The 26,274-nt window shown below is 40.2% G+C and overlaps 1 protein-coding gene across 1 annotated transcript; it reads left to right on the top strand.

The window, feature by feature from the left end:
• The first annotated feature begins 471 nt into the window (after nt 1–471).
• Nucleotides 472–21,694, top strand: LOC124863967 (serine/threonine-protein kinase SBK1-like). The gene is made up of 4 exons (XM_047358558.1): nt 472–691; nt 15,615–15,832; nt 18,344–18,546; nt 19,755–21,694. Exons 2-4 carry the CDS (start codon nt 15,661–15,663, stop codon nt 20,556–20,558), a joined length of 1,179 nt encoding a protein of 392 aa, XP_047214514.1. The 5' UTR covers nt 472–691; nt 15,615–15,660; the 3' UTR covers nt 20,559–21,694.
• Nucleotides 21,695–26,274: the final 4,580 nt, after the last annotated feature.

A 26,274-nucleotide genomic window follows, 5' to 3' on the forward strand; every position in this document is an offset into this window, starting at 1 on the left:
TAAAGAAAATAAATCCTTTAAATCCTGAAAAACACGTTTTAATAAACTGTATTGAGCGGTGTTAGCTACTATTGTACTGCAAGGAAATTACTTTAATTTACAGCTAAAACAGGATTTATCGTACTTTTCTCAGTAAAAAAAAAAAACCTTTTTAGACTCATTCTTTTCCAGGAATGTATGTAATTACATTGTAAATGCTATCTTTAATTGCCATGTCTACTATAATTTCCCAGTAGGTTGCTGAAAATTATAGTTCACTTTTCTCAGCCTTTCTCAGAGTTTTATTGGTGCTATGAGAACTTGGAGGAATAACTGGTTTGGTTAAAAAATGGAAACTAAATACTTTGTTACCATTTCTAATTAATAAGATGTCTGTCATCCGCTCCTGATCCTAGTTTTAAGTTAAAAGTATATATTCCTATTGCCGCTCTTCATTTTGATTGGCTGTTTGGGGTCCGTGGGCGGGTCCGCCGGGGGACAATAGAGAGCGGCTCCAGGGAGGCTGATCTGCGGTCAGACAGTGACGGTGGTCCGCGGTGCAGACAGCCGACTCTCAGCTGAGGTTTCAGCTCCACGGATTCAGCCCGGAACGGACGAAGCTGCAGCTGCTGCAGGACGGAGCAGCGGCTCCGGTCAGAGGAGAAGAAGAGCGTCGCTTGGATGGACTGACAGCTGCAGCTCGGACTGAAAGGTACGATCACATCAGATGTGTTGGTCTTTATTAAAAGCTGATTGAAAGGCTCTCCTGTGTCTGCAGCTGTGTTTTCATTCACCTGCAGCTCAGGTTCTGCTTTAAAGTCTCCATGTGTGTCTTTGTGCTGCTCTAAAGCAAAGCATTACACTACACTGGTGTTGTGTTAACAACCCTGCATTGTTTGGTTTTGCAAGCAGCATATATCCTCATGTATCCTTTTTCCTCTAATATAGATCCAAATTTGATGTGGAATTATTTTGCAGTAGGCAAGTAAAAGTTGGAGATGTACCATGTGATAAACGAGAACAATAGAGCTGCTACAAAGCTCCATCTGAGCCTTGATTGATGTTCTTGGCTTTAAATATTCAAACAATAAACATTTATACATCTGAATCCCGTTTTTCTGCTGCCAGAGACATGCACATGTGCATGCAGTCCTGCACTTGGAGCGGACATAATGCATGCTTTGTGTCTGCACAGCTCAGCTCTTTGTGCAGCAGTTTGTGGCTGTCCGCACACAGTGTGACAGTACGCAGCGTCACTCTCACTGGCCCCAAACGAGTCTCATCAAATGCGCAGAAATGCTCCAGTTTCAGTGGATTCAGCAGGATTTGACCAATAAGTTCCAGTTTCAGCCTTTCGAATGCCACAGTTTGACAGATTTCCTTCTGCAGGACTATTTCAAGTGTAATAACTCTATTGGAGATAAGAACATAAAAAAATGAAGCTACAAATGGACCTGAATACAATCTAATATCATTAAATGTATCCCTATTTTGGATGATTCAGAGCAGAATAAAGGTTTCATGAAGAGCATTAAGTGTTTTGATGAATCTTTGTTTGCTGTGGACTGAGCCAGTTCAGCTATTTATATTTTGACCTAAAGATGATAAAATGCAGTGAGGATTCCTCTAAAAACATTTTTATAGTCGTTTAACTTAGTGGCAACTAGGAATCTGAGGATCAGATGACAACATTTTTGCCTGTCCTGGTTTTCTTACAAGACATTGAATGTGCACAGCGCAGAGGGCGCCCAGTCCCCATTGACAGGACATGCAATCAAGCAATAGGAAACTGATTGGGATGCAACTGACCGACAACTTCTTTTCTAAGTGCTCTTACCGCTCCTAATTTAATGGCGCCCTGAGTGGTGAACCATTTTCTCATTTTCTTCTTGAAAAATTACTTTGCTTATTTCTTCACATAATAATCATTTAACATAAAGAAAAAACTAGTTTAGTGGAAAAGCATTCATTTTTTGTCTTTCAACAACTAAATACTACTCATTTTTATTTGTGGTCATTTACAGACAGCAAATGTAGGGTTTTTTTTTGTGTTTTTGACTAGAAATCTATTAAAAGTGTAACTTTTTAATGACGTATTTATTATATTTATGATTTAAAAAACATGCTAACTTTATATTTGCAGGTATGTCAGTGAATTGCATTTTTTAAATTAATTTCAAATACTAAAGTTTTGTTGTTTTTTGCTTTTCTCTGTGGTAAATCATGATTCTCTGAGTTCATTTTCACATCGTCATTCAGAATCTGGACATTAGCTCGACTTTTAAATGTGCCACCTTTAATCTCTTAGACTCCACCATATTTCCTTGGAAATAGTTGATTCCTCCCCTCGGCTCAGCAGGGAGAGCAAAAAGTGTCAGAGCAGAAGAAAGAGAGCAAGATTAAAGCAGACAAAGCGGTCCAACGTTACCTACTGTAGCGTGGGGTTCACAGCAGCAGAGCCGAGCACAAAGCCTCTGTGTTTGCACACGCTGCGGGCCGAGCTGGTTAAAGCCGACTGCTTTGATGTGCTCCACAGCTCCATAAACGCCCTTTCCAATCGCAGACATCCAGGGGAAAAAGCTGCTCCTGTGGTGGAAATGACCTCTCTGATTTGGAGGATACAATAAAATTCACACGTTGGAGGACTAGCTTTAAGGAGAGTAAAAGATGTAAAGACGCAAGTAAAGGACACAAATTATGAGGCAAAATAAGATTGGTTTAGTTCAGGTTGTAATCCTTTTTTGTAAATTTTGCTGGAAGCTAATAATGGCAACAAATCTGAGCCAAACGCTGAAAAATAGGTGATCCTTCTGCTATCAGAACCGTTTCTGGTGCAGGAGATCCACAAACCCTCTGGGCTAAAGCTCTGCTATTTCAAACAGCTAATCTTAATTTGTCTCGTTGACCTTTTTAATCCATTTGATCCGCTGCTATAAGGAGTTTAGTGTCTTTATTTTTTTAATCGATCTCAGGGTGGGGGTCATTGAGCCATCTAAATGGCCCTACATGCCTTAATTAATGGGCTGGATGACCAGAAGCTGCTAATAAAGACAAGTTAAAGGACTCTAACCTGTACAGTCCTAAGCTAAACACTGAATTGTTGAGATAATTGTTTAATCAGCTGTTCCTTTGAGTCTGTTGCTAACCTTTGATTTCACTCAGTTTGTTTAGATTTAGGAACCAAATCCAATCAGTTGGGATTAATAAAAGACTGATGCAAGATTGCACTGTTAAGCCCCTGGTGACAATACCTCCCGAACTGTTGGCAATCATCAATGCTTACAGGTTTTTTCCATCGATAACGTTTTTTTTTTTAGATTTTTAGCATTTTTCCCATGGTAAAAATCAAAGCGCTGGTTTGTGTTTCCACAGCCAGAGAGCCAGCTTGGTGCCATGTTACCAGCCGGTATGTCTGATCTCTGATCTGTATTTATTAGCAGCTCTCCAAATGGCAGTCACACACACTGGAATGCTGCGATGCAGAAGCAGATTGCACAGTCAAGGAGAGCAGATGTGAGAAATTCACAGCCCGTTTTGTCAGGTTGCTGTTTCATTCATTTCAGCCAAAAATACAGCAGGTAGAGAAGTGATCAAAAAGGAAAAATCTGTCTTCAAAGAGAACTCAAGGTCGTAACGAGATCTTTTAGGAGAAAAAGTTTTTCTGTGTCAGGGAGTGATCATGTCTGGTGGGTGATGTCGATGCAGTTCATTGCAATGGAATGATTCCTCCCTTTATTGGTTCATTTTAATCCAAAAAGTATTGATTATGACTTCAAAAGTATCAAATTGCAAGATTGTTACATGCAGCCTATACAAATGCATTGTACTTCAATATTATGCATTGTCACTCTAGCTGCACTATGATGATTTGGTTTAATTTCCATTTATTAATCTCTTTGGAACATTCTGCAATCAAATAGTTTGTATTCTGAATGAAAAACAATAGCAAAAAAAACCAACTGAATTCAATTTAAACAATTTAATTAGAAGAAAAAAAAAAAAAAGCTATCAGGCACATCTCAAGAGAAGATCAATCCTAACTTCTGCCGTCCCAGCAGATTCATTGTTCTTCTCCGGCTTTCAACCTAGAAACAGGTTTGTGCAGATGCGGTTTATTTTACACAATATGTCTGTCGCAATTAGCGCTGGTTTTTAAGAATCTGAAGCAATTTGCGCTGCCTGTTATCAATAGAAATAAGAGGAGGATTTCCTGTAAATACATGCATGATACCTCATTTAAATCTGGGTAAACTGCTTCAGTGCAGAGAGATGCTATTCTGCAGATTTGAGAAAAAAACAAAAACAGTTGCTCAAACTCTAATTTGCACATATTTGATCGTGTAAAATTAGTTTCAGAAATTTGAAGCAAGATTAATTAACACTCCCTATCAACTTGAAAATGCCAGACCTGCTTTCTTCAAAGAACTGGTGCTAAGCAAGCTTTAGAACCTGTTTACACCCTTTAGTGTAAGAACATGAGGAAAATTCAGCCAACAAGCTTCTGCTTCTGCTGGACAAAGTCTTACTGGACTTTCTTCTTTGCTGGAATTAAAGACATTTCATTCTGCAGCTAATGAACACCCAAGTTGACATGTGTTGTTTTTTTTTTGTTGCATTGGTGTTTGTTTATTGCAGGTATATAGTTTTAGAGAAGACAGTTTGGTTGGAGAGTGGAAACAGCTTTTTAAAAGCTTGAGAGTCTGTCTTTAAACCCATTATTGTGTAGGACAGGAGAAGCTCTTGTCTCCAGCAGGCTTTTAAGTCCATACAATAAACAGATCAAGGGTATTCTGAACAGAAATGCTGAAAATGAGTTTCTAGGCTTTCCTTTACTTTTGTGATAACAAAAAAAAACGTTTGTGATAAAATATTGGCTTTTTAAGGACATCAAAGGTCAGACATAGATTGTGCATTGACCACTAAGAGCAATATTTTGGAGAAAACAGAAAATGAATCCTCTTTTTCTTTTGAGTCTGTGATCACAGGTTTGGGACAGTTGAACATCATGCGGTGTGTTAACATCTTGAATGTTTTGGGGATTTTAGAACAATTTACTGAATGAGCTTTATGCTCTGTTTTGGAAAACGTCTTAGAAACGATGGTGTTTTTTTTTTTACCTGGACAGATACAGGCTTAAACGAGAACATGCAGACTTGTGCTTTAAACATCTTTAAGGTATATATTTGACTTTGCATGTGTTTAGCTTTTGCTACCAGGCTTTCTTTCCATTCAATTACAACGAAAGGTATTCTGACCCAGTGGGTCAGTAGCTCAGTTTAACATTGACCCAAATCCAAGATATTGAATGCCTGACCCTTATTTTGAAAGGATCCAGCAGAGATTGTTTATGTTCTGATACCGAAGAGGAGCTTCAACATATCTACGTTATTTAGACCGACCTCAACATCATCTTTCAGTAATAAAGTTTGGTCTGATTTCCTTCTCCTTGTTGTTGCTTTGATGAGCGCGTGATCATTAATGGGAGCTAATTGAGTTTTTCAGCAGCAGACAACAGTGTTATGATGTAGAACAAATCAACATTCATGCACTTTATCTGCAGAGGACTCGGTTTAAACTAAGGCATAAATTAGACATAAATGTCAGTAGAGAATGAAAAACTGCCTGCATTCAAAAAGACAAAGTGTTTCCAGCTTTGAAGATAATTCTCCAACAAATTATCTCTAACTGGCAAAGACTCAGCCCATCTCATCAGCACTGATTAAACTGTCTGCTGCTGCTGATTGTTACATTCAAGGAGCTGATTATTATTTGATTCTGTGGTCAGTATCTAAGTAATTGTAAATAATTACAATTAGAAGACATGGGTCAAGTCAATGTGTTGATGAAGATTTAAGAACACCTAACAGGTTTAAATGGGCTCTCTGGTAGCTTCCTACTAAGCATTTTTGTACTGAAAATACCTCATAATTGTCCAAAAAAGCTAAAGATTAGTCAAAAAAGTACAAAAAAAGTTTAGAAGACTTTAAATTAAGTCTTTTATGTCTAAAAGACATCTATAGAGGTGTTTCTAAAGAACATTTAGTTGCTGCACATGTTGCCAGACTCTTTATGATGCATTTTGTTCTATTCAGTTTATTTATTTTGTTTATTTTCACCAATTCAAGACACATGTCATCTCAGCAGAAAACATCAGATTTTTATCCAATGAAGCAGAGTCCAGTTTGGTCCAAATTCAGTTAGGATTAGAGCTGTACAGAGAACTGAATAATTGTACTCACAGTATCAGCAGGAGCTATATTGCAATCGCGAAGGATTACTTGGGTGCAATGTTTAGTAGGGTGTTATGTTTCAAGCGCCATGCATGTAATTAGTAAAAAGAAAAGGTTTTTGTCTTTGGAAGTCCAGCTGATTGTATCGAGTCACTGACTGCAGCAATCTCTGCAATCATTATGAGTTAAGCTTTAGGCAAACTTTGAAGGAAACCCTCCTTTCTAGCAGGACCAGGCCCAGGATGAGAACCTGGATGAAGAGAAACTAGAAATGAGAGAATACGATCTCCCCTTTCAATTATTTTACGAACACATAAGTTTAACAAGAACCAATCGAGAATTTAACAATTCAAACTAAACTGGTTAAAAAAAGTGATCACATTTTGATTGCCAAACATTGTATTCATGCTCAGCAGATCCTAAAGAACATATTTAACTATTTACAATTACCAAGATGTATTTACAAAGATAATGATGACATCTGCCAACACACTGTTGTACACTGCTATTTTATTCCACTTAAATGTTTTAGAACAACATCTAAAGCTCTAATCGTCTCAGTGCCTCAGTTAAGGTCAGAGTTCAAGATTCAACAATAAGAATGCGATACTGGGCAAAAATGGCCTCTGTGGGGGAGTTCTCTGCCAAAACCACTTCTGAACACAAAGGCCCATTTTGCATTTTCCAAAAACATCTTGATGATCCTCAAGCATTTTGGGAAAATATTCTTTGGACTGACCAGACAAAAATGAAGCTTGTGGGAAGGTGAGCATCCTGTTAGAAGAGGCCTAAAACTAACACTGTATAATTGATGGAACCATGAATTCGACTCTCAACCAGAAAATCCTGAAGGAGAATGTTCAGCCATGAGGTGGTGACCTTAAGCTTAAGCACACGTATGTAGCAGGAGAATGATCCAAAGCACATCAGCAAGTCCACCTCTGTATGGCTGAAAAAACGAATTAAGTTTTGGATTGGCCTAGTCAAAGTCCAGACTGTAAATTGGATTGCGCTGCTGTGGCATGCCCTTAAACACACCGTTCATGCTCTAATACCCACCATTTTGGCTATATTAAAACAATTTAGCAAAGCAGAGTGGGGCATAAGTCATCCACAGTGATGTAAAATACATTAATTGGATGGTCTGAAACATTTCATTGTGACTAAAAAGCTGAAATAAAATAAATCTGTAAGGGGGAAATACTAATCCATAATGAGATATTTTCTTATTATTTGGTATGTTTTCTGCTTGTGTACTTTTCAGCCATAATGATAGCGAATCATTGTGTTTGTTTGGTGTTAACACTTTGTGAGAAGCCCTTTTAATCCCTGAGGTGGGTTATCTGAGGCTGAAGTTTCATTTTATGGATTTCTAACTGAACTGCACAGAGCTCAAAGTCGAACAGACATCAAAGTGCTTTCACCTCCCTGGAACATGTCTTTTTTTCTCCTTTCTTGTTGGTTTTCCCAGGTATTTTTCCATCTTGAGTCTTTGACCAACACCCACTACAGGTTTTAACTTGTTAGCTTTAGATTAGTTGACTCATGACGTCCGGTTAGGAAAAGTCAGGCAGTTGTCCAACAGTTTATTTGAAATGCGTCTAATAGGTGTTAAGATCTTTGCAGCCTTTTGGGGTCAGATATTTAACATGCAAACATTTAGAAGGAAGAGATCAGCTCTTCTGATGTGACAGCAAATCAGATCTGAAGTTTCATTTAATCAGATAAAAGTGTTCATGTTTTGTCTTTCTCTGGATCTCCATACAGTTTAACATTAACAGCCGTTGTTCTTTAAGCATTTTTCCAGCTGGCTGACGTATTGATCCGGCGTTCCAGGTGATTTATGAGGTGCTGATGTTTTACAAGCCTGAACACAGAAGACACGGCTCTCTGCAGTTCTTATTTTGAGCAGAATGAGGGGACTGTTACTCAGCACATTTGTTACGTTTACCCGCATCACATGCTGTATTATTATCTACCTGAAATTGATCACGGCTCTTGCTGATGTTGCTGTTTTTTAGAGGCGAGAGTTCAGGATTGTATCTTTGCAGCAGTCAGATTTTAAGCTCTAATGTGAGCTTAAAATCTGACAGTTGATTTGCTGAGTCTTTGCAGAAGTTAGCTTGTGCAATATGTACAAGGAAAACTGAATCAAAAGGAATGAAGCCTTGCAAGGAAAGTAATTATGTACATTTTCAAATCCAGTTATATGCAATTTAATTAGTTTATCCTTTACAGTCAGATCAGTTATGATAGTAACTATAAAATATAAAAAGTTAGCGAAGTGCATGGTTTGGCTTAAACCTTTAACCTTGGCTCAGTTACTTGTCCTGAGCATTACTGGAGTCACAGTGAAGAGCAGAGATGAAACAATTGCTGCTTATAATGATACAATGGTTAGAAAAGCTTATGTGTCTTTTTATGCAGTGTATGTAAATATCTGGATTCCGGTGTAAACGTGGAGCTTGTTGTGCTGAAGTGAATCGAACAGATTTCCACGAATTAATTAATTGAAAATCCTCTTTACTTTGTTTTATAAATCAGGCGTTATTATAACAAACCTCCAAAACACAAACAGTCAAAACAAGCCCTAATGCATACTGGAACTTCTCTTAGTTATAAATTTTAGTTTTAAGTATGAAAACAAAGAGCGGCTGAAAACAAAGAAGCACAAATGAGCCGTGGGTGGCATGACAATAAGGTCGACTGAGCTTTTTGCCTTTGTTTACTTCCGTCAACAAGTCATCCCACTATCAGATCCCCCCTGCTTACCTCCTGTGGCATACAGCAGTAACAATATCTGGGAATTACACATGGATGCTGCACTGACATGAAGCAGGCTGGATGAATTCCAGCTGTGAAGTATTTACAATGGAGCATTTCACTGAGAAATTAGACAGCAAGGTGGTCTCACTTCCTTCGTCTGGAAGCTCCATGACTTTCTCAGGGGAGCCGCCGTGGCACCGTTGCCCTCAGAAGAGGCGCCGGGAGCTGCGACGAACAGAAGATGGATTCTAATTAGCCCTGTCTGTGACGTCTCCATGCGCTTTGATATGACATCAGCTGAGAGCTCCTATGAGGGAATGCTTGCACTCAAGAGGGGCGTTAAAATTGAGTTGGAGGTGTGCTGCCTGCATACTTGTCAAGTTTTCCTCTAGTAAGTTAAGAAGAAAGTCAGACAAGGTGGAAATAAACAGAAAGTACAGAAGTTTACAGAGAATTTAAGCAGGTGAATCTGCAGCATTTCTATTCATTTTTCCATATGTTTAAAATCAAACTTATGCTTCAGACAAAAATGTATTTAAAAGTTAGTATTCAGTTTTGAATTTTACAACAGAAATAAATAAATTAGCCATTTTAGACTTTAAAAGCTTTTTAAGTATATTAAATGAGACGTTTTTCTAACAATCTGTTAAAAAAGGTTTGCTATGGCTCCTTTCAAAATCTCGCAGGGGTGAAGGCTACAGGCTGTAAGCCATGCCCATTTGATTCCATGATCACAGCAACATTAGCTGAAAACTCACAGGGCCAATGATTTTAGCAGATCGACTTGTATGATGTAACAAGGCAAAGCGTGCCATAATGGGGAGGCGGGTGGAGGGTTGTGGTTACATGTTTGATGAGCTAGGGCCTCCTGATTGGTTAGGCTTTGGAGTCAGAGCTACAGCATTAGCCAGACAAAATGGGAGGGGCTTATTTAGTTAAATTACCAAGCAAAGTTCCCTTTATTTTTTATATTTGAATTATTTTTAATTTGTTTGGATTTATGTGTACATCTTCAATTTAATGTGCAACTTTTATACTTTACTTGGATGTAATACAGTGGGAAAAGAACATTTATGTGCCCATTCATACTAAGATCAAAAACTATTTTAAAAACTGCAGCCTTTTAATTGAAAGCTGTTGTGATTAAAGACCTCTTATTTTATGTGAAAATCTGTAAAATCTCATTAGAAACAATGTGCTCCTTTTCGGCTTTGAGACTAGTGTGGATTCATCTCTTTATTCAATCGCACCCTCTTTCATTTATTGTGTTGCTGATGTGGGCCCTTTGAACTTGGATGCTGAGTGTGCTGAATCATAAAAGAGCTTGAATTTGAATTAAAACACACTCACCAATGCTGCTTGCAAAATGAAACAATGAAGTGTGTTTGTTCATCATGGAGCAGGTGCTGCTTGTCCAATTGTTCCTTCAAACTCTCTCGCCTGCTCTGTTCTGTATGGACCTTGTCAGAAGGATGCTGAGTGGGTTGGTGTTCGACAGCCAGTTGGCTGCTTTGGCTTCAGCTCACTCCCCATTTTTATCTGCTTGTTGTGCCTTAATGCTCAGCACATACCTTGCTGAGCATACACTAGTTTATTTTCTGATGTTTACCTTTAACATGGTGGTGCAGTTGGTAGCACTGTTGCCTTGCAACAAGAAGGTCCTGGGTTCAGTTCCTGTCCGGGGGTCTTTCTGCATGGAGTTTGCATGTTCTCCCCGTGCATGCATGGGTTCTCACTGGGTACTCTGGCTTCCTCCCACAGTCCAAAGACATGCCTGTTAGGTTAATTGGTCACTCTAAATTGCCCTTAGGTGTATGAATGTGGTTGTTTGTGTGTTGCCCTGCGATGGACTGGCCACCTGTCCAGGGTATACCCTGCCTCTTGCCCATAGACTGCTGGAGATAGGCACCAGCTCCCCTGTGACCCACTATGGAATAAGCGGTAGAAAATGACTGACTGACTACCTTTAACATCAACTTTAAATTACATTATGGAGCCTTCTCCGGGGGGTGGGGGGGGGGGTTGTCCATTGTTTGGCATGCACAGACAGACCTATGACCAAGTTATCAAGTTGTTAAATTTACAACCAGTGATCCTGCATTGTTTCTTGTTGATCTGTTACTCAAAGATCAAACATTTCTGCATTTAACTGTATGTAGAACTGGGTGTAAATCTTTAGTTTATCATGCAAACTGTGCAGTTCTTTTAATTCGTTATCCGTTTCCTGGACAAAAACCTGGAGTCCTGACCCAGTACTAGATCCATCCATCCATCCAACCATCCACTCATTTTTGGTATTTTTCTCCACTCTTAATACTTTTGCTCCCTTTTTCATCTTAGAAAACAAAAAACTTTTTTTTTCTTATTTTACTGGAATATAAAACCAGTCAGTATCCCCAACAACTGATTCCTCTTGTTTGTTCTCAGATTCCTTCTTCCTCTGAACAGTCGTTCTTTGGTTTCAAACTTGGTACACTGTTTCATATTGTAAAATTACACCCTTAGTTCTAAATGTAGGAAATTAGTAACCTGTTGTTTTCTCCAGTCTACTTCACTAAAAAAGCACTAGGCCAAACACAAATAATGCTAAAAAGGTCCCAAAGCAGAAGTATAAGTGTTCAGCTATCATTAGAGGTCATTCATTGCAGATCTTTGGGTGGCATGCTGTTTTGTTTTCTATGAAGCACACTGCGCAGCCACTTAAAATCAAATGAACCATGTTTTAGGGAAACAGAGACTGAATTTCAAGAAATTGTTAAGCATCATCGCTACAGGAGGGAATGTTTGGTGTAGATTTACTGCAATGTAGAACAGCATGCCTCCATGTTTGCCCCAAACAAGCCCGTAAAAATATTAAACGACCATTTAGTCTGAGTGAAATCAGAAAACTATATTTACTAGAGCCATGTCCCAACATAAATTCTCAACTTTCAAATGATCTAATAAAAGTTATTTAAATACAAATCTTACTACTTTACAGCAGTATCCTGACATAACTCACAGCTTTGGTGTTACAGTACTTCTTCCAGCTCGAACATACTGCATGTTGGTGTTTGGTTGCATTGTTTTCACATACTTTACTCGAGTTCTACACACTCCTCCTCACACACTCACACACACACACGCACTCACACACACACTCTGCAGGTGGACCTTATGCACAGGGTGTGGCCAGCATCCTGTCTCCTTCGACACCCTCTCATCCCGGTTAATGAGCGCCGGCACAAAATCCGCTGTGCCATCAGGGCTGTGAAATCTCTCCTGTCATTCAGAGATTGCTCAGCAGATGACTGAGCCCTGACTTGTCCTTTTAGCAGAAGGAGGAGGAGGAAAGTGAGACAGATCTGCTGAAAGTATATGGACATGGGAGAGATGGAGAAGAAAACACTTGATCAGAATTAGACATTCAATAATAGCTGAGCATCATTAATCAAGTGCACAGTGTCTGCTCTGCAAATGTCTAAATGTTTCTAGAGATAGTTAGCTTTGCCTTTTTTTTTCTTCATGTGTTCTGACCATCATTTCAACCTAGGAAATGGTGTCTTCATAACCTCCCTCCTAACCAAGCGTTTTCTAGTCTGTGATTTGCATCTCCCAGCGTGACAAAAAAGCACAGCGGCTTTTTCTTGTAAGACAGAAATGCTAATTGTGTGCCGGACTACTGGACGGATCATGGTTTAAACATGTTCCTATCACAATATCACTGTAGGACAGTTTTATATCCAATGGCTATACCATGTGATTTAAATAAAAAACGGAATAAAATCACCTTTATGTTTGCTTTGAAAACAACATTAATGAATCATATCTTCTTGAGGCGGTTAATAAAAGAAAAATAATTTGGTTGCCAGATTTAGTGTTAGTTAACTTATTTCCAGGAGTTTGACATGCAATGGGCACCGAGTAGAATGCACAAAAATGTCTTGCAGTTGTCTTTAAGTTTCCCTTTACAGTATTAAAGTGGAACTAAACCGCATGGAAAAGAATAACTCCGCCCCCAGACAAAGTTTGAAAAATGCCACCAAATGGGCAGCGCCAAGTGTGGGGGCAGAGGGGGTTAAGTGGTCCGGAGGACGAGGGAAAGTGGCTTTAAGGATACTCCTAAACAAAAATTTCCATGTGAATAGTTCTGAAACAGAAAATAATATAAAGGAAAACGTTCACGGCTACACCAAAGGCTCCCCTAAGTCCGAGGCCATGGTTCTTGACCGGAAAAGGTTGGCTTGTCCTCTTCAGGTTGGAGGGGAGTACCTGCCTTGGTGCGGCTGCCGCAGTAATGGGGGCACAGTGCCGGTCCGTTGTGGTGAAGAGAGCGGAGCTGAAAAGCGAAGCTCTCGATTTACCGGTTGGTCTACGTTCCTACCCTCACCTATGGCCTTGAAAATTGGGTCATGACCAAAAGAACGAGATCCTGGATACAAGCGGCTGAAATGAGCTTCCTCCGTAGGGTGGCTGGGCACTCCCTTAGAGATAGGGCGAGGAACTCGGAGTAGAGCTGCTGCTCCTCCACATCGAGAGGAGCCAGTTGAGGTGGCTCGGGCATCTATACTGGATGCCTCCTGGACGCCTTCCTCGGGAGGTGTTCCAGGCACGTCCCACCAGGAGGAGGCCCAGGGGACGGCTCAGGACACGCTGGAGGGACTATGTCTCTCGGCTGGTTTGCGAACTCCTTGGGCTCCCCCTGGAGGAGCTGGAGGAGGTGTGTGGGGGAGGGACGTCTGGGTGTCTCTACTGATGCCTCTGCGACCCAGCCCTTATTTCCAACACAGTATAAGAGCAAACAAGCCAACTGAACACCTGCATTAAAAGATAACTGATCAAAACTGTCATATTCCTAGTAGCTTGCACGTAAAAAGGCCAAGCAAACCTTTATTTGTATTCTGTTAAAACTATTGATAAAATTTCATCCTTTCTTTATTACACTTCTTCACAACCATTCTCCTTTACTGCGAGCAGTTCTCTGATTGGCCAAGCAATTAACAGCTAATTTAGCCCATCTGCAGAGCCCCATAACCCTTCAAAACAAAAATGACAATTGTATTTACAGGTGTCTGTCAAGACACACAAGGTCACCATGCAAAGATAAAAGTAGTCAATACAGGATACAATATGACAAAGTGGCGAAGAAAGTAATAATGTTAATAATATGCTCTTCATTTAGCATGTAGCTAAAATCACTCTCTGGATGGTATACAGCATTTTACATGCATACAAAACTATTTTTAAAATAAAAGTAGAGATCTTAAACTACTATTAATGCGTTTTGTGGCTGGTAATGGTTTTGTTTTCAGTCAGTAAAAAAAATGATTTAATGTACTCCTGTGTCAAATTACACCCAATTAACATGCTAGCATAAAAACAGAAGTTGTGTGAGCAAAGCTAAACATATTTTCTTTGCTGCGTTTTTGGTTACAAATTCAAATTAAACATTTTTAAAACAAATTTCACTGTACAAAAAGCCTCATTTAGCCAGTTTAGTATTTTTAATGTAAAGCTTTGGAACATGTTAGCTGAGCAATGCTAAAGCTGTTAAAGCTGAACGCATTTTGGTCTTTGCTTTGTTGTTGTTTTGATATAGATTGATTTATTAATTGCTTGATTGATTGAGGTTATTGTTAAAGATAAAAATAAATGCAATAACCAAGACATAATTTAGATGAAGGCAACAAATTAGTTAAAAAAACGGGCCTTGACTGTATGGGATTTTCCATCTTTTTAATACTTCACGGTACCTCTTCATATGGGTTTGATAAAAGTCAACCCTTGCATTAAGTGAACCCTAAATGGGTATAATACACGTAACCCACACACATCCCATCTTCGGGTTTTCTGTGGGTACCATATGGGTACTACATGGGAGAAAATATTGGTTCTGAGTGTAATTGTCTACATCTACATCTAATTTTGCTCATGTGGTTGTAATGTTGGATAATGCTATGCAACAAGTGGGCCCCAACGGGGTTAGATACAACAAACCTATGTATGACCCTCCTCCAAGTATATGTAAGTACCACCAGTATTAAATGGGAGAATAATGGGATGAAAATGGGGTTATTTCTAAACACCATAGTGATCCCTATACTGTAATTTTTGCCATAAGATTTTATTGTAGGGTAACTTTGGGCCCTCAGCGTGCCTCATACTGAGAACTGATCAAGGTTCCAACTTTAAGTTTAGATTTAAAATTTTTATTTTGTGTTTAGAGGCAGGTGTAATGGGCTTTTGTGTTTTGTGTTCATTGACAGACAGTGGAAGCAATTTCAAATAAAACAGGTTCTTTTTCTAAATCATAATCAGTTTTAATTAAAACTATAAAGGTGGAGAAATGTGTCCATGCTTGAAGCAAAGCTGTTGTTTTTCTTTATTTTTTACTTTGTTTAAATTGTGGTTCATCAAATTAGTTAAAACATATTTATTTTTGCTACAAAAGAGTTGGTACAATTATCATTATTTTTAATTTACAACAATTACACAAAGGTCCATACAGTTGGTATTTTTAGCTTTCTCATAATTGAATTGTTTGTACATGTTGTTACAGCATGTCTGCAGACATCAGATGCTTTCTGGGAATAGAAATGTGGGTGGATGCTGTTCCTAACTGTTAACTTTGCTTTCCTTCCTGCTTCTCCTGTTCCACAGAAACATTTGTCTCCAGAACAACTTCCTGCCCTGACCTCACAACACAATGAATTCGTCACCGCACAGCTCCCATTCCTCAGTTGACATCCTGGAGGAACTCCAGCTGATCGCTGCACAGAACCTAGAAAAACTGGACATCAACAAATACTATGAGGTCATCCGTGAGCTGGGCAAGGGCACCTATGGGAAGGTGGACCTCGTCATCCATAAAATCCGAGGTAACTGGTGCTGGAACTGTCTGAAACCCAAACATGTTCGGCATCTTATTGTTGCCAAGAAACCAGCTTCAGTTTTCATTTTGTAACCAAGACACTGAAATGAAAGCCTCGCCTACTGCTGCTTTTAACCTGAAACAACACAAAAGCTTCTAATTATTACAACATCAAAAAATAGACCCAAACATGAAAGGCTGAATACATTTTCTCCTCCCAGACACAACTCCAGAAATTAATTTGGCCCCAAAAACAAGCTCATCTGCAAGACTGGAGATGTAGGTTTTACTAAGAAGGTTTTACTAGGAATATCAAGAGTGTTGTTTATTTTATTTGCAAAATAAAAGACTTGTGTTCCCTGCATGTAATTTACTCTGACAGTCAAATGAGAGGTAATGCCGGTAGCCTATGTAATGTGATTTAACAGCCTGGGATTCACTCAACGAACAGAAAATCCCTTCAACCTCGTAACATTCGTAACTGCTCCGAGCCTTTCAATATTCTGGTTTATGGAGCACAAAGCTGCAGTCTCACTGCCAGTTTTTAATTGGCTGAGGAAAAATGGTCTTTTCGCCACTGAAGTGCTCTCTTGAAACACTTCAAAAAAATAAAACAAACAACTCTGTCGTAGTTTCATTCACCGTTATTTCATTATAAAAAACTTTTATAAAAAAATAGATGCATTATCAATAGACTGGCGGATTTGTCTGAAATTCAGGGTGGAATGTTCTTTTTCTGGGAAATGAAAAACTTGCTGATCTTTTTTAGTGCTTTATTTATCTTTTACTATTAAACCTTAATGAAATAGATATGTTAATAAGAACACCACCAGCATCATTTGTAACTGTCAAAGTATTGCATTTCATTTGTAGACCCTTCTGGGAACTATGCTGTTGAAATAAACCTTCACTCTTTAGATTTTTGGTTAAATCCCCTTTGAAATTAACATTTGCAGAAAATATTCCCAACTAATTCTCACAGCAAGCTTTTCCTAAATTAATTCACCCTGTTTTATGCTCTGCAGGCTACAAGCTTCTAAAACTATACCCAGCCACTGAATTTCCATTTTTATTATGAAACATCACAGTAAAAACTTTATCATACAAATCCTAACAACTATGGTTTGATCAATTTCCTTTTTTCCAGTGAATGTAGCAATTCTTACGTTTATTTACTGCTATGTTTACAAAGGGACAACAATTAAGGTCTCTTCTAAAAATGTAGACTTGACTCATTAACATCCTCCAAAGCATTATGGGAACTGCAGTTTCAAAATAGAAATTAAGACAATTTATGCTTTTTAAAAGTAGGGAATTTCAGTGCTATGCTGATGACCATCTGCTTTTTCTCCCTGTAAATCTTTCAATTTAAGCTCCTTTTACTTCATAATATATAGGTATGCTCTTTTTAAATAAGGAACATGTGGTGAATGACCCAGTAAATTCAGCCCATGGTCAGATTGTGAAATTATGAAATAAAGAAAGAAAACATCCCTATTTAAGACTCTACAGAACCAAAGGAGAAAGTCTCTTCTGAAAGAACCAGATGTTTTCTGGAGCAATATCCTTTGAGCAGATGAGACCAAAGTACAGATGTTAAGTCATAATGCATGGCACACTGTCTGGAGAAAACCAAACCCAAAATATCAGCACCAACACCTAATACCAGCTGTCAAGCATGGTGGTGGAGGGCTGATTATGGGGGCTTGTTTTACAGCCACATGACTTGAGCTTCTTGCAGTCTTTGATTGGACCATGAAGTCCTCTGTATACCAAAGTCTTCAAGAGTCATAAGCGAGGCCTTCTGTTGGACAGCTGAAGTCTCGCCCAAACTAATCCCAAAAAAGAAGAAAACAAGGTGTTGCAGAGGCCCAGTCAAAGTCCAGACATTAACCTAATTGAAATGCTGTGTTAAATACGTCTATAAAGTGTCTCATTTTGGACCTCAGAAAGAACAGAATGCCTCTGTTGACCTTTGCTGAGTGTCTGAACTGTATAAAACCCACAGAGCGCTTTTCAGAGCTGAGCAGGTGGTAATGGAGAGGTCCCTGATGACACACTAGCTGTTGGTGCAGGGGAATTATAGGCCAACGTGGCAGTTCTCCAAGTTATTGTCTGGGATTGTTTTCCCATCGTGGTCGTTTTTTCTCACTGCTCCTCCTGTCAGCAGCAGCTAAGTGAAGACGCCGCAAATAAATGCAGCTAAATGCATTATGCAGGTGGACACTGTTAAAGTGAAATGGTTTCTCAATATATGTTTGGTTTTCTAATTTTATTACGAGCTCTCCTTTAGGACTGTTGAAAACATCACATAATCCCCAATGTGAGAGCAGATCAGTACTCAGTGTAAATCTCCAGCAAATAAACATCAGGATTTAAATGTGTTTGGATTTTTAATTATTCATCAAGATTTTAATTAAATTCCTTGCGAGCTATTAGGCAGCTGTAACATAAATCCCTAAGTGCTTTGACAGAGTGGAAAAAAGCCACTTACTAACTGTCCTGTCCTGGAATTCAGGCACAAAAATGGCACTGAAGTTTCTGAGGAAGAAAACCACTAAGCTGAAGAGCTTCCTGAGGGAGTACAGCGTCTCCCTCTACCTGTCGCCCTGCCCCTTCATCATCAACATGTACGGCATCGCCTTTGAGACGGATGACTTCTACATCTTTGCTCAGGAGTACGCCCCAGCAGGGGATCTGTTCGACATCATCCCGCCACAGGTGAGTTCTGCCACTCACATCTCTACAAACAGAAAGCCCACTATCTGACACCGATAATAATTGGTGCCTCAGAAAGCGGTGTTACTGACATTTGATCCCATTGTCTGACACCTACCAAAACTGAAAAGATCCAAACATGCCAAAGTCTGCAGGAATCAGAAAGTCCTGCATATAAACTGTTTTAGATCAAGAACAGGTGTTTTGATGCATAAATGGGGATAATGTGTAATTCCTTATGTTCCATTGGACTGAAAACTACGCTCTATCAGGGAACCTGCTGCACTTCGTGTTCTTTTTAGGTCAATGTTTAAACTCACACAAAAAAGTAATTGCGGGTCACATCTAAATTCATTTTGTCTAAAACATTTTAAATTATTTTAGACAAGTAATATGGGAAAAATAGTAGCTTTTCTTCAGCCAGCTGGACAGCAGTGCTTAAACTGTCTTCAGTTTTGAATTATCCAGTTCAGGTTTGATCAGTCAAGGTGCTTTTCTGTTGCCTTGCAGCAAAGCTGGTCCTGGGTTCGACTCCCAGCCGGGGGTCTTTCTGCATGGAGTTTGCATGTTCTCCCGGTGCATGGGTTCGCACTGGGTACCCTGCCTCCTGCCCATAGACTCCTGGAGATAGACACCAGCTTCCCTGCGACCCACTATGGAAGGGGCGGTATAGAAAATGACTGACTGACATTGTAATACTGCATTGTCTTCGAAGTTTCCAAAGTTCTCAGTCAGAAAGATAACATAACTGGGAACGTCAGGACCTGCTAATCAACCCCAGGATCAGTGTTCAGTATGGCTGCACGCATACTGAAACAAAAGTTACTAAAGTTGTTGGAAGAAACTAAACAGTGATAGTTTGATTTCACCAGAACAAGGAGCACACGTGTTGTTCTAAAATATCTGCTTTTAAACATGTTCCTTTTCTTCCTTTTGAGTTTGAACACATAAAATGGAGAGAAAATATAGTTATCGGCTTGTATTGCTAATAGTAGTTAGCACCAAAACAAATAGCAAATCCCACTCAGGAGTGACGTCTTTCCCAGAGACAACTCGAACACAGACTTCACTTGGCGAAGAGATGTTACGTTTTTGATATTGCGAGATCTGATACTAGATCTTGTCTCATTGTTAATGATGACCACAGCTGCATCTGTGATTGCAGCTTTTTTATTTTGTCAGTTTCATGACCTCCTGCTCTGTCTGTCCAGGTTGGACTCCCCGAGGCAGTGGCAAAGCGCTGCGTCCACCAGGTGGCCATCGCCCTGGACTACCTGCACTGCAAGAAGCTCGTCCACAGGGACATCAAGCCCGAGAACGTCCTCATATTCGACACGGAGTGCAGGAAGGTCAAGCTGTCAGACTTTGGCATGACGCGCCGCGCCGGCTCTCCGGTGAAGCGCGTGAGCGGAACCATCCCGTACACGGCACCTGAGCTGTGCGACACCTCACGTCACGAAGGTTTCTGCGTGGACTACAGCACAGATGTGTGGGCGTTTGGCGTGCTGCTGTTCTGCATGCTGACAGGAAACTTCCCCTGGGAGAAGGCCATGCCGAATGATGCCTTCTATGAGGAGTTTGTCCGCTGGCAGCGTCGTCGGACAAGCTCAGTGCCATCACAGTGGCGCCGTTTCACAGATGAAGCTCTGCGAATGTTTCGCAGGCTACTTTCCATTGAGCAGCAGCGCCGCTGTGCAGTCAAAGAAGTCTTCAGCTACTTCAACCAGTGCTGGATGTTGGACACGGAGAATGGGAACGGCAGCGGCTTATCAGCCAACACACCTCCTGTGGAAATCAGCTCTTCCTCCTCTGAGGAGGACGTGTTGGTGGACAGACTGAAGCAGCAGAGCCTATCTCCTGCTTGCATGGTGGCGAAAGGGAGTTTTATGATAGACGCCCACTTCTCGTCCTCAAACGGCTCGCCGTCTTCCACCGGCGGCTTCGAGCGAGTCAACAGGGACAACAACGAAAGGGGGCGCATCCTGGTGACCACGCCTATCGAGATCTGCGTGTAGAGACGCACGCTGCTGCTACCTGTTCAAGTGGGTGCCGACGTGCAACATTTCTCAGACGTGAGGAAGCCAGAATGGGAAAAGTGCATGGAAGAAGGTCAGCATCAGGAAATGGCCGACAGCCTGTTGTAGCTTCACTGCAGATCTCATCATTTCCAATGAAGGCAAGATCTGAGGAAATGAGCCATGTGACAATCAAACTGTAGCCTCTGTCTGTGGTTTGTAGTTCAGTCCCTGGAACACTGCGTGAACTCTCTAATGAAGAACAACAAAAACCAGGAAGAGGAGAAAAATAACCAGAAAACCAAGAAGCAGTACGCTTTAAAAAGACTAGATTGGCTTCGTGCATAAAAGCAACTGTGACTCGTGTTTATCGTCGTCAAGCGTTTCCATGTTTTTGTGAAGTGAGTTTTTGTTTATGTCAGTTTAATATATTTATGAGTTGTTTTGTCAGGTGGCAGCACCGATCGGACGTCTGCTTGTTATTCCCTCGGAAGGAAATAAAAAATAGGAGGAAAAACTGTTGTGGTGTAGAAAAAGTAAAGGCAGCTGAGCTCGTCTGTCATGTTCTTCAGTCATCATGATGCAGGTTATGTTCCATAAAACTAGATGTTTTGTGTGTCTCATGTTTCCTTGTGATAAAGTTAATTACCTCCTCGGCCAGTCCTACCAGTTAATTAGTTCTGGGACAGTTTCAGAATATTGCTCACTTTTAAGCAATTCATTTATGAACTAAATGTGAATTTCCTCCAAGGCAAATAAAATTGCAGTTCTGTGATAATGTCTCATCTACTGCTTTCATAAGAGGAAAAAGCATACAGGACATTGGATTATTTCGATGCATTTTGTTTTTTTCTTAGCATGATTAAAAAATAAAACGGAAGTTGCACCTCGTCTTTCAGCAGAATAATCTGTGCTTTCTGTGAAAAGTTGGACAGGAAAGTACCCTTTCAACATGTTTCCTTTTTATGTTCCTCTAAAAGCTTACAGCATCACCCAAACAATGTAGAAAACTGAATCTTTAGGACTGTGGAATAAAGTGCTTTGAAAATCTGTTTTTTGTTCATGTGTTTGTGCTTCTTGCATGATGTGGCATTGCTGTGGTATTTTCTTGAAATAAAGCGCCAAAATAAAAATAGCATCATGTCTCTGCTGCTTTTACTTCTCAGTTTTAAGGAACCATCAGCCACATTAGATCACTTTGTCCATAACTCAATTAATCTCACTGGTTATCAAAGTCAGACTTGTCAGAGTTAATTTATCTAGTCCTCAGTGGGGATGACGTCAATGTTCAAGGTTAGTTCATAATACACAGTTTAATTGTGGATGGGCTGCAGGGTGGCGCAGTTGTTTGGACTGTTTGTCGGCTTTGCCTTGTTGGATCAGGTCCTGGGTTGAAATCCTAGCTAGGGCTGTTTCCATAATTCTGTGCATAAATGGGTTTTTTCCAGATTGGGACTAATATTTGCTGAGGGTTAACCAAGTGAACCAAAGACACGATTTTCAACTAGTATGGCTTGCAACTAAAGTTGTACTCAAACGTTTTTCTAACCTCCATATTTACTAAGCAGACTTAAACATTCATTCACTTTTCACCTACACGGACACAAGAAGATCAGAATTTAAATAGATGAAACTCTTGATTAATTGGCTGGTGAAGTCAGAGGACAAAAACCCATAAGAAAGCAAAGTTGAAGCTTCAACAGGCAGAGCAGTCATACAGCTGAGCCAGCCAATCAGCAGTCTTTAACAGCTCAGCAACATTCAGCTGCATCTCAAACAAAAAGGTGCACAGTTAAATGCAAGCAAAGGCCAGCAATCAAACCCTTCTTATAACGGCTGACGGGCGTTTTGCATGTTTCCACTGGTATTTTCAGACTTTATCTGAGGTGATAAGCTTAAAGTATTTGAGGCTGAAAAGCGTCCTAGTGATCATCCTAATCTGTAGCTCCCTCTGCAGATTCTGGGCAGTGGCGCTAAAAGTGCGTATGCACTATATGCGGCGCTGCGCTGCGCTAGATGGTGGATGGTGATGGTGGGAAAATAATTTTTAGTCGGGATTTCCTGCATTTAACAGCTGTTTGTGCACGTGTAAATGATATGTTCAATAACAGAGATACACCATTCAAAATGCGCCGCTCCGGTCCTGTCGCCCACCACCAGGCCCCACACACAGGGAGCTAAAGATGGAGAGGCAGAAAAGAAAGGTCTCAGAGGCACAAAACAGGGGAGAGGGAGAAGGATAAAGATGTTTTAGGGATGACCAAAGAGGTTGAAAGAAAGTAGGTAAATTATGTCAGTGTAGGAAGAGGAGGTTAGCTAAACTACTACTAGTACAATGACAGGTTACTGTTGTCTGGCAACTGTGTAATGATCAGTATAACAGATCATGACAAGAAAAATAAAGGAACTTGCTTGTGCTTATTTAGTTTTTTAGGCAGTAATCATTTGTTTAATTAATATGAATATGGACTGATTCTGCCGAAGGGATCTGGACTGGCACCGAGGGGGAAAGGAGAGAGATTATTGCTGTTCAGAGGAGGTTTTGGAGAGTGGTGCCTTCATTTGAGTATGAGCAACGATTGCTTGACTCAGTTTGCAGTGATCTCTGCTGAAAAATGTAACAATTTAGTTTTTACATTCTTATACAGAGTACAAGCTGTTGTTCAGAGGTCATAATTTCATATTTCCACTACAGAGAATGTATTGAGCGCTGGGTGCCGCTGCAATCACCTGCTGTAATATTTTAACAGAGAAAACCTCTCAAATGAACTCCCCAAATACAGACAGCATATTAAGTGTCCCACCAGAGACAAAAACACACTGGACCATTGTTACACAGCTTTAAAGGACTCATATCATGCTGTTACCAGGGCTGCTCTGGGTTTTTCAGATCATTATCTAATCCTCCTCATCCCAACCTACAGACAGAGACTAAGAGCTTCCAAACCCAAGGTTCACACTGTTAAGAAGTGGACTGAGGAATCAAAGCAGACGCTACAGGCCTGCTTTGAATGCACAGACTGGACTGTTTTTGAAACTTCAGCCACTGACTTAAACCAACTAACTGATGTGGTGACATCATACATCAGTTTCTGTGAGGACATGTGTGTGCAGACCAAGACCTTCTGCACCTTTGGGAACAACAAGCCACGGTTTACTCCACACCTCAGGAATCTGCGCAGGGAAAAGGAAGAAACTCACACCAGTGGAGATTGGGCGCGGTACAGGCAGGCCAGGAACAAACTAACAAAGGAGATCAAAGCAGCCAAGAGAAGCTACAGTGAGAAACTGAAGAACAACCTTTCTACTGGTGACACTTCAGTTGTATGGACTGGTCTGAGAAACCTGACTGCCTACAAGAGCCCCTCCACCCATCCTGAACAGAGTCGTCTCCTGGCCAACCGTCTGAATGGCTTCTACTGCAGACATGACAAGAAGCCATTCGCACCTCAAATCATCTCCTCCACATCCCATTCAGGAACAAGTTCTTCCCACAAAGCTACCAACCCCCTAACATCAGATCCTCTGTCTGCACTAAAGATGTAAACAGGCTCTTTCAGCGCATGAAAACAAAGAAAGCTGGAGGACTTGATAACATCTCCCCATCATGTCTGAAAGCCTGCGCACATCAACTTGCTCTGATCTTCACAAGGATCTTCAACAAATCACTGGAGAAATGTGAGGTCCCCTCCTGCCTCAAATGATCCACCATCATCCCGGTTCCCAAGAAACCAATGGACTGATCCAGGACGGTGATGAGTCTGCATACAGACAGCAGGTGGATCGGCTGGTCCACTGGTGCAGTCAGAACTACCTTGAACTGAACCCACTCAAGACTGTGGAAATGGTGGTGGACTTTCAGAGAACACCACCCCCATACACTCCCCTACCATCCTCAACAACACTGTATCGGCCGTGGACCACTTCAGGTTCTTAGGAACCACCATCTCTGAGGACCTGAGATGGTCTTCACACATAGACACTGTTTGAAAGAAGGCCCAGCAGAGACTGTACTTCCTGAGGCAACTCAAGAAGTTCAACCTTCCACAGGAGCTGTTGGTCATCTTCTACACTGCCATCATTCAGTCTGTCCTGTCTTCATCCATCTCAGTGTGGTTTGGATCATCCATAAAACAGGACAGGTCCAGACTGCAACGAATAATCAAGACTACAGAGAGAATAATCAGGGCTGACCTTCCCTCCATCCAGGACTTATACAGGTCAAGGGTCAGGAAAAAAGCTGCTAAAATCTCTGCAAACCCCACACACCCTGCACATAAACTGTTTAGAGTTTTACCTTCAGGTGGCGCTACAGAGCACTGTTCACTAAAACCAGCCGCCACAGAGACAGTTTCTTCCCCCATGATGTTTCTCTGTTGAACATTTAATAGAGTACAGAACAACAGCATACAGATGTTGCAAATGCACCTTTTTTATTAGATATGTGTATATTGTACATTGTAAATATGTATATTTGTATATTCTGTAATGCAAAAACAGAACCAAAGAGCAAAGTGTACCGGAGTCAAATTCCTTGTTTGTATGCATGAACTTGGCAATAAAGCTGATTCTGATTCTGTAATATGTAACATAAAATAAAAGTTTTTAATAGTAGTCTTGTATATTCTAAGTCCATGAATAAGTAATATTCATACACATAAACATAAAAAAAAGAAAAAGTCCGGTTTTGGGGGTGGGGTGGTGGTTGGGGGCACCTGTAATATGTCCACATACCCTTGAGAAAGTAGGTAGTTGTGCCCCTGATTCTGGCCCATTGTTTCTTTAAAAAAAAGGGCCGGAGAGGGGGCTTTTTTGATGCGACACCTGCTGAAAAACAGCAATCAGCCTCCATGCATGACTGCATAACACTGCCAACACATTTTGTACTCATAAAATCAGTTATTTTAAAGCCTTGTCCAGCTGTGGACTGATGTTTGTCAGGTTTAATGAAGAGAGAATGAGAGGGAGATATAGAACCAAAGAGACAAATTAGACCATTTCTCTAATTTCACTTTATTATTTTGATGTTAAAATCTGAAGAAGAAAAAGACAAAGCATGGCCACAACCATTTTTCTGAATGTGTAGTAACTCTCACAAAAAAGTGTTTATAATAGAAGCAAACATACAGTATTTTACAATTCCAGCTTGCTGGCCTAAACTCTGTTCTTTGTAGGTAAAAGTGAATTTTCCTCAAGGAGCTTTTTTCATGCAAGCATTTCTACTTCAACAGTTGAGGAATCATTTTGCTGGGTAGTTTACATTACAGGCTAATATATGTCGAAGGCTAAATATAATCCTCTATGATACAGAAATGATGAATAAATAGGAAAGTGTTACTCAGCTGTTTTCTATTATTAGCATAATGATAGACCCAATGTTAACATTAACTGCCTAAAGTAGGTTTGTGATTTGAAATGAAAGCCAGGTCTGAAGTTGGGCTGCATTAAAGTGTGATGAGTTATATTGATATTGGTAATTCTTTATTACTTTATTATTAATGTAATGTTTCAGCTCTGTTAGAAAACAGTCATATAATGTTTACTGTTTTCTCACCTGATTCAGTGAGTCTTTGATTTATTGTATTTACACATTTTGTATCTTATTGCCAAGAAAAGTGAGGTTATAAAAGCATAAATATATCCTGTTTTTTTATTTTAATTTTATAAATTAATTTGGCAATGGATTCCCCTTCTTTGGCTTGAGCACCTGCCTCCA

The sequence above is a fragment of the Girardinichthys multiradiatus genome, chromosome Y (genome assembly GCF_021462225.1).
Source record: "Girardinichthys multiradiatus isolate DD_20200921_A chromosome Y, DD_fGirMul_XY1, whole genome shotgun sequence".
Classification (NCBI taxonomy): domain Eukaryota; kingdom Metazoa; phylum Chordata; class Actinopteri; order Cyprinodontiformes; family Goodeidae; genus Girardinichthys; species Girardinichthys multiradiatus.

Bases quoted from the DNA above. Each gene is read 5' to 3' on its own strand.
- LOC124863967 (XM_047358558.1), top strand. From the start codon at position 15,661: ATGAATTCGTCACCGCACAGCTCCCATTCCTCAGTTGACATCCTGGAG. The intron at 15,833-18,343 runs GTAACTGGTGCT...CCTGGAATTCAG, and splicing joins CGTCATCCATAAAATCCGAG to GCACAAAAATGGCACTGAAG. The intron at 18,547-19,754 runs GTGAGTTCTGCC...CTGTCTGTCCAG, and splicing joins TCGACATCATCCCGCCACAG to GTTGGACTCCCCGAGGCAGT.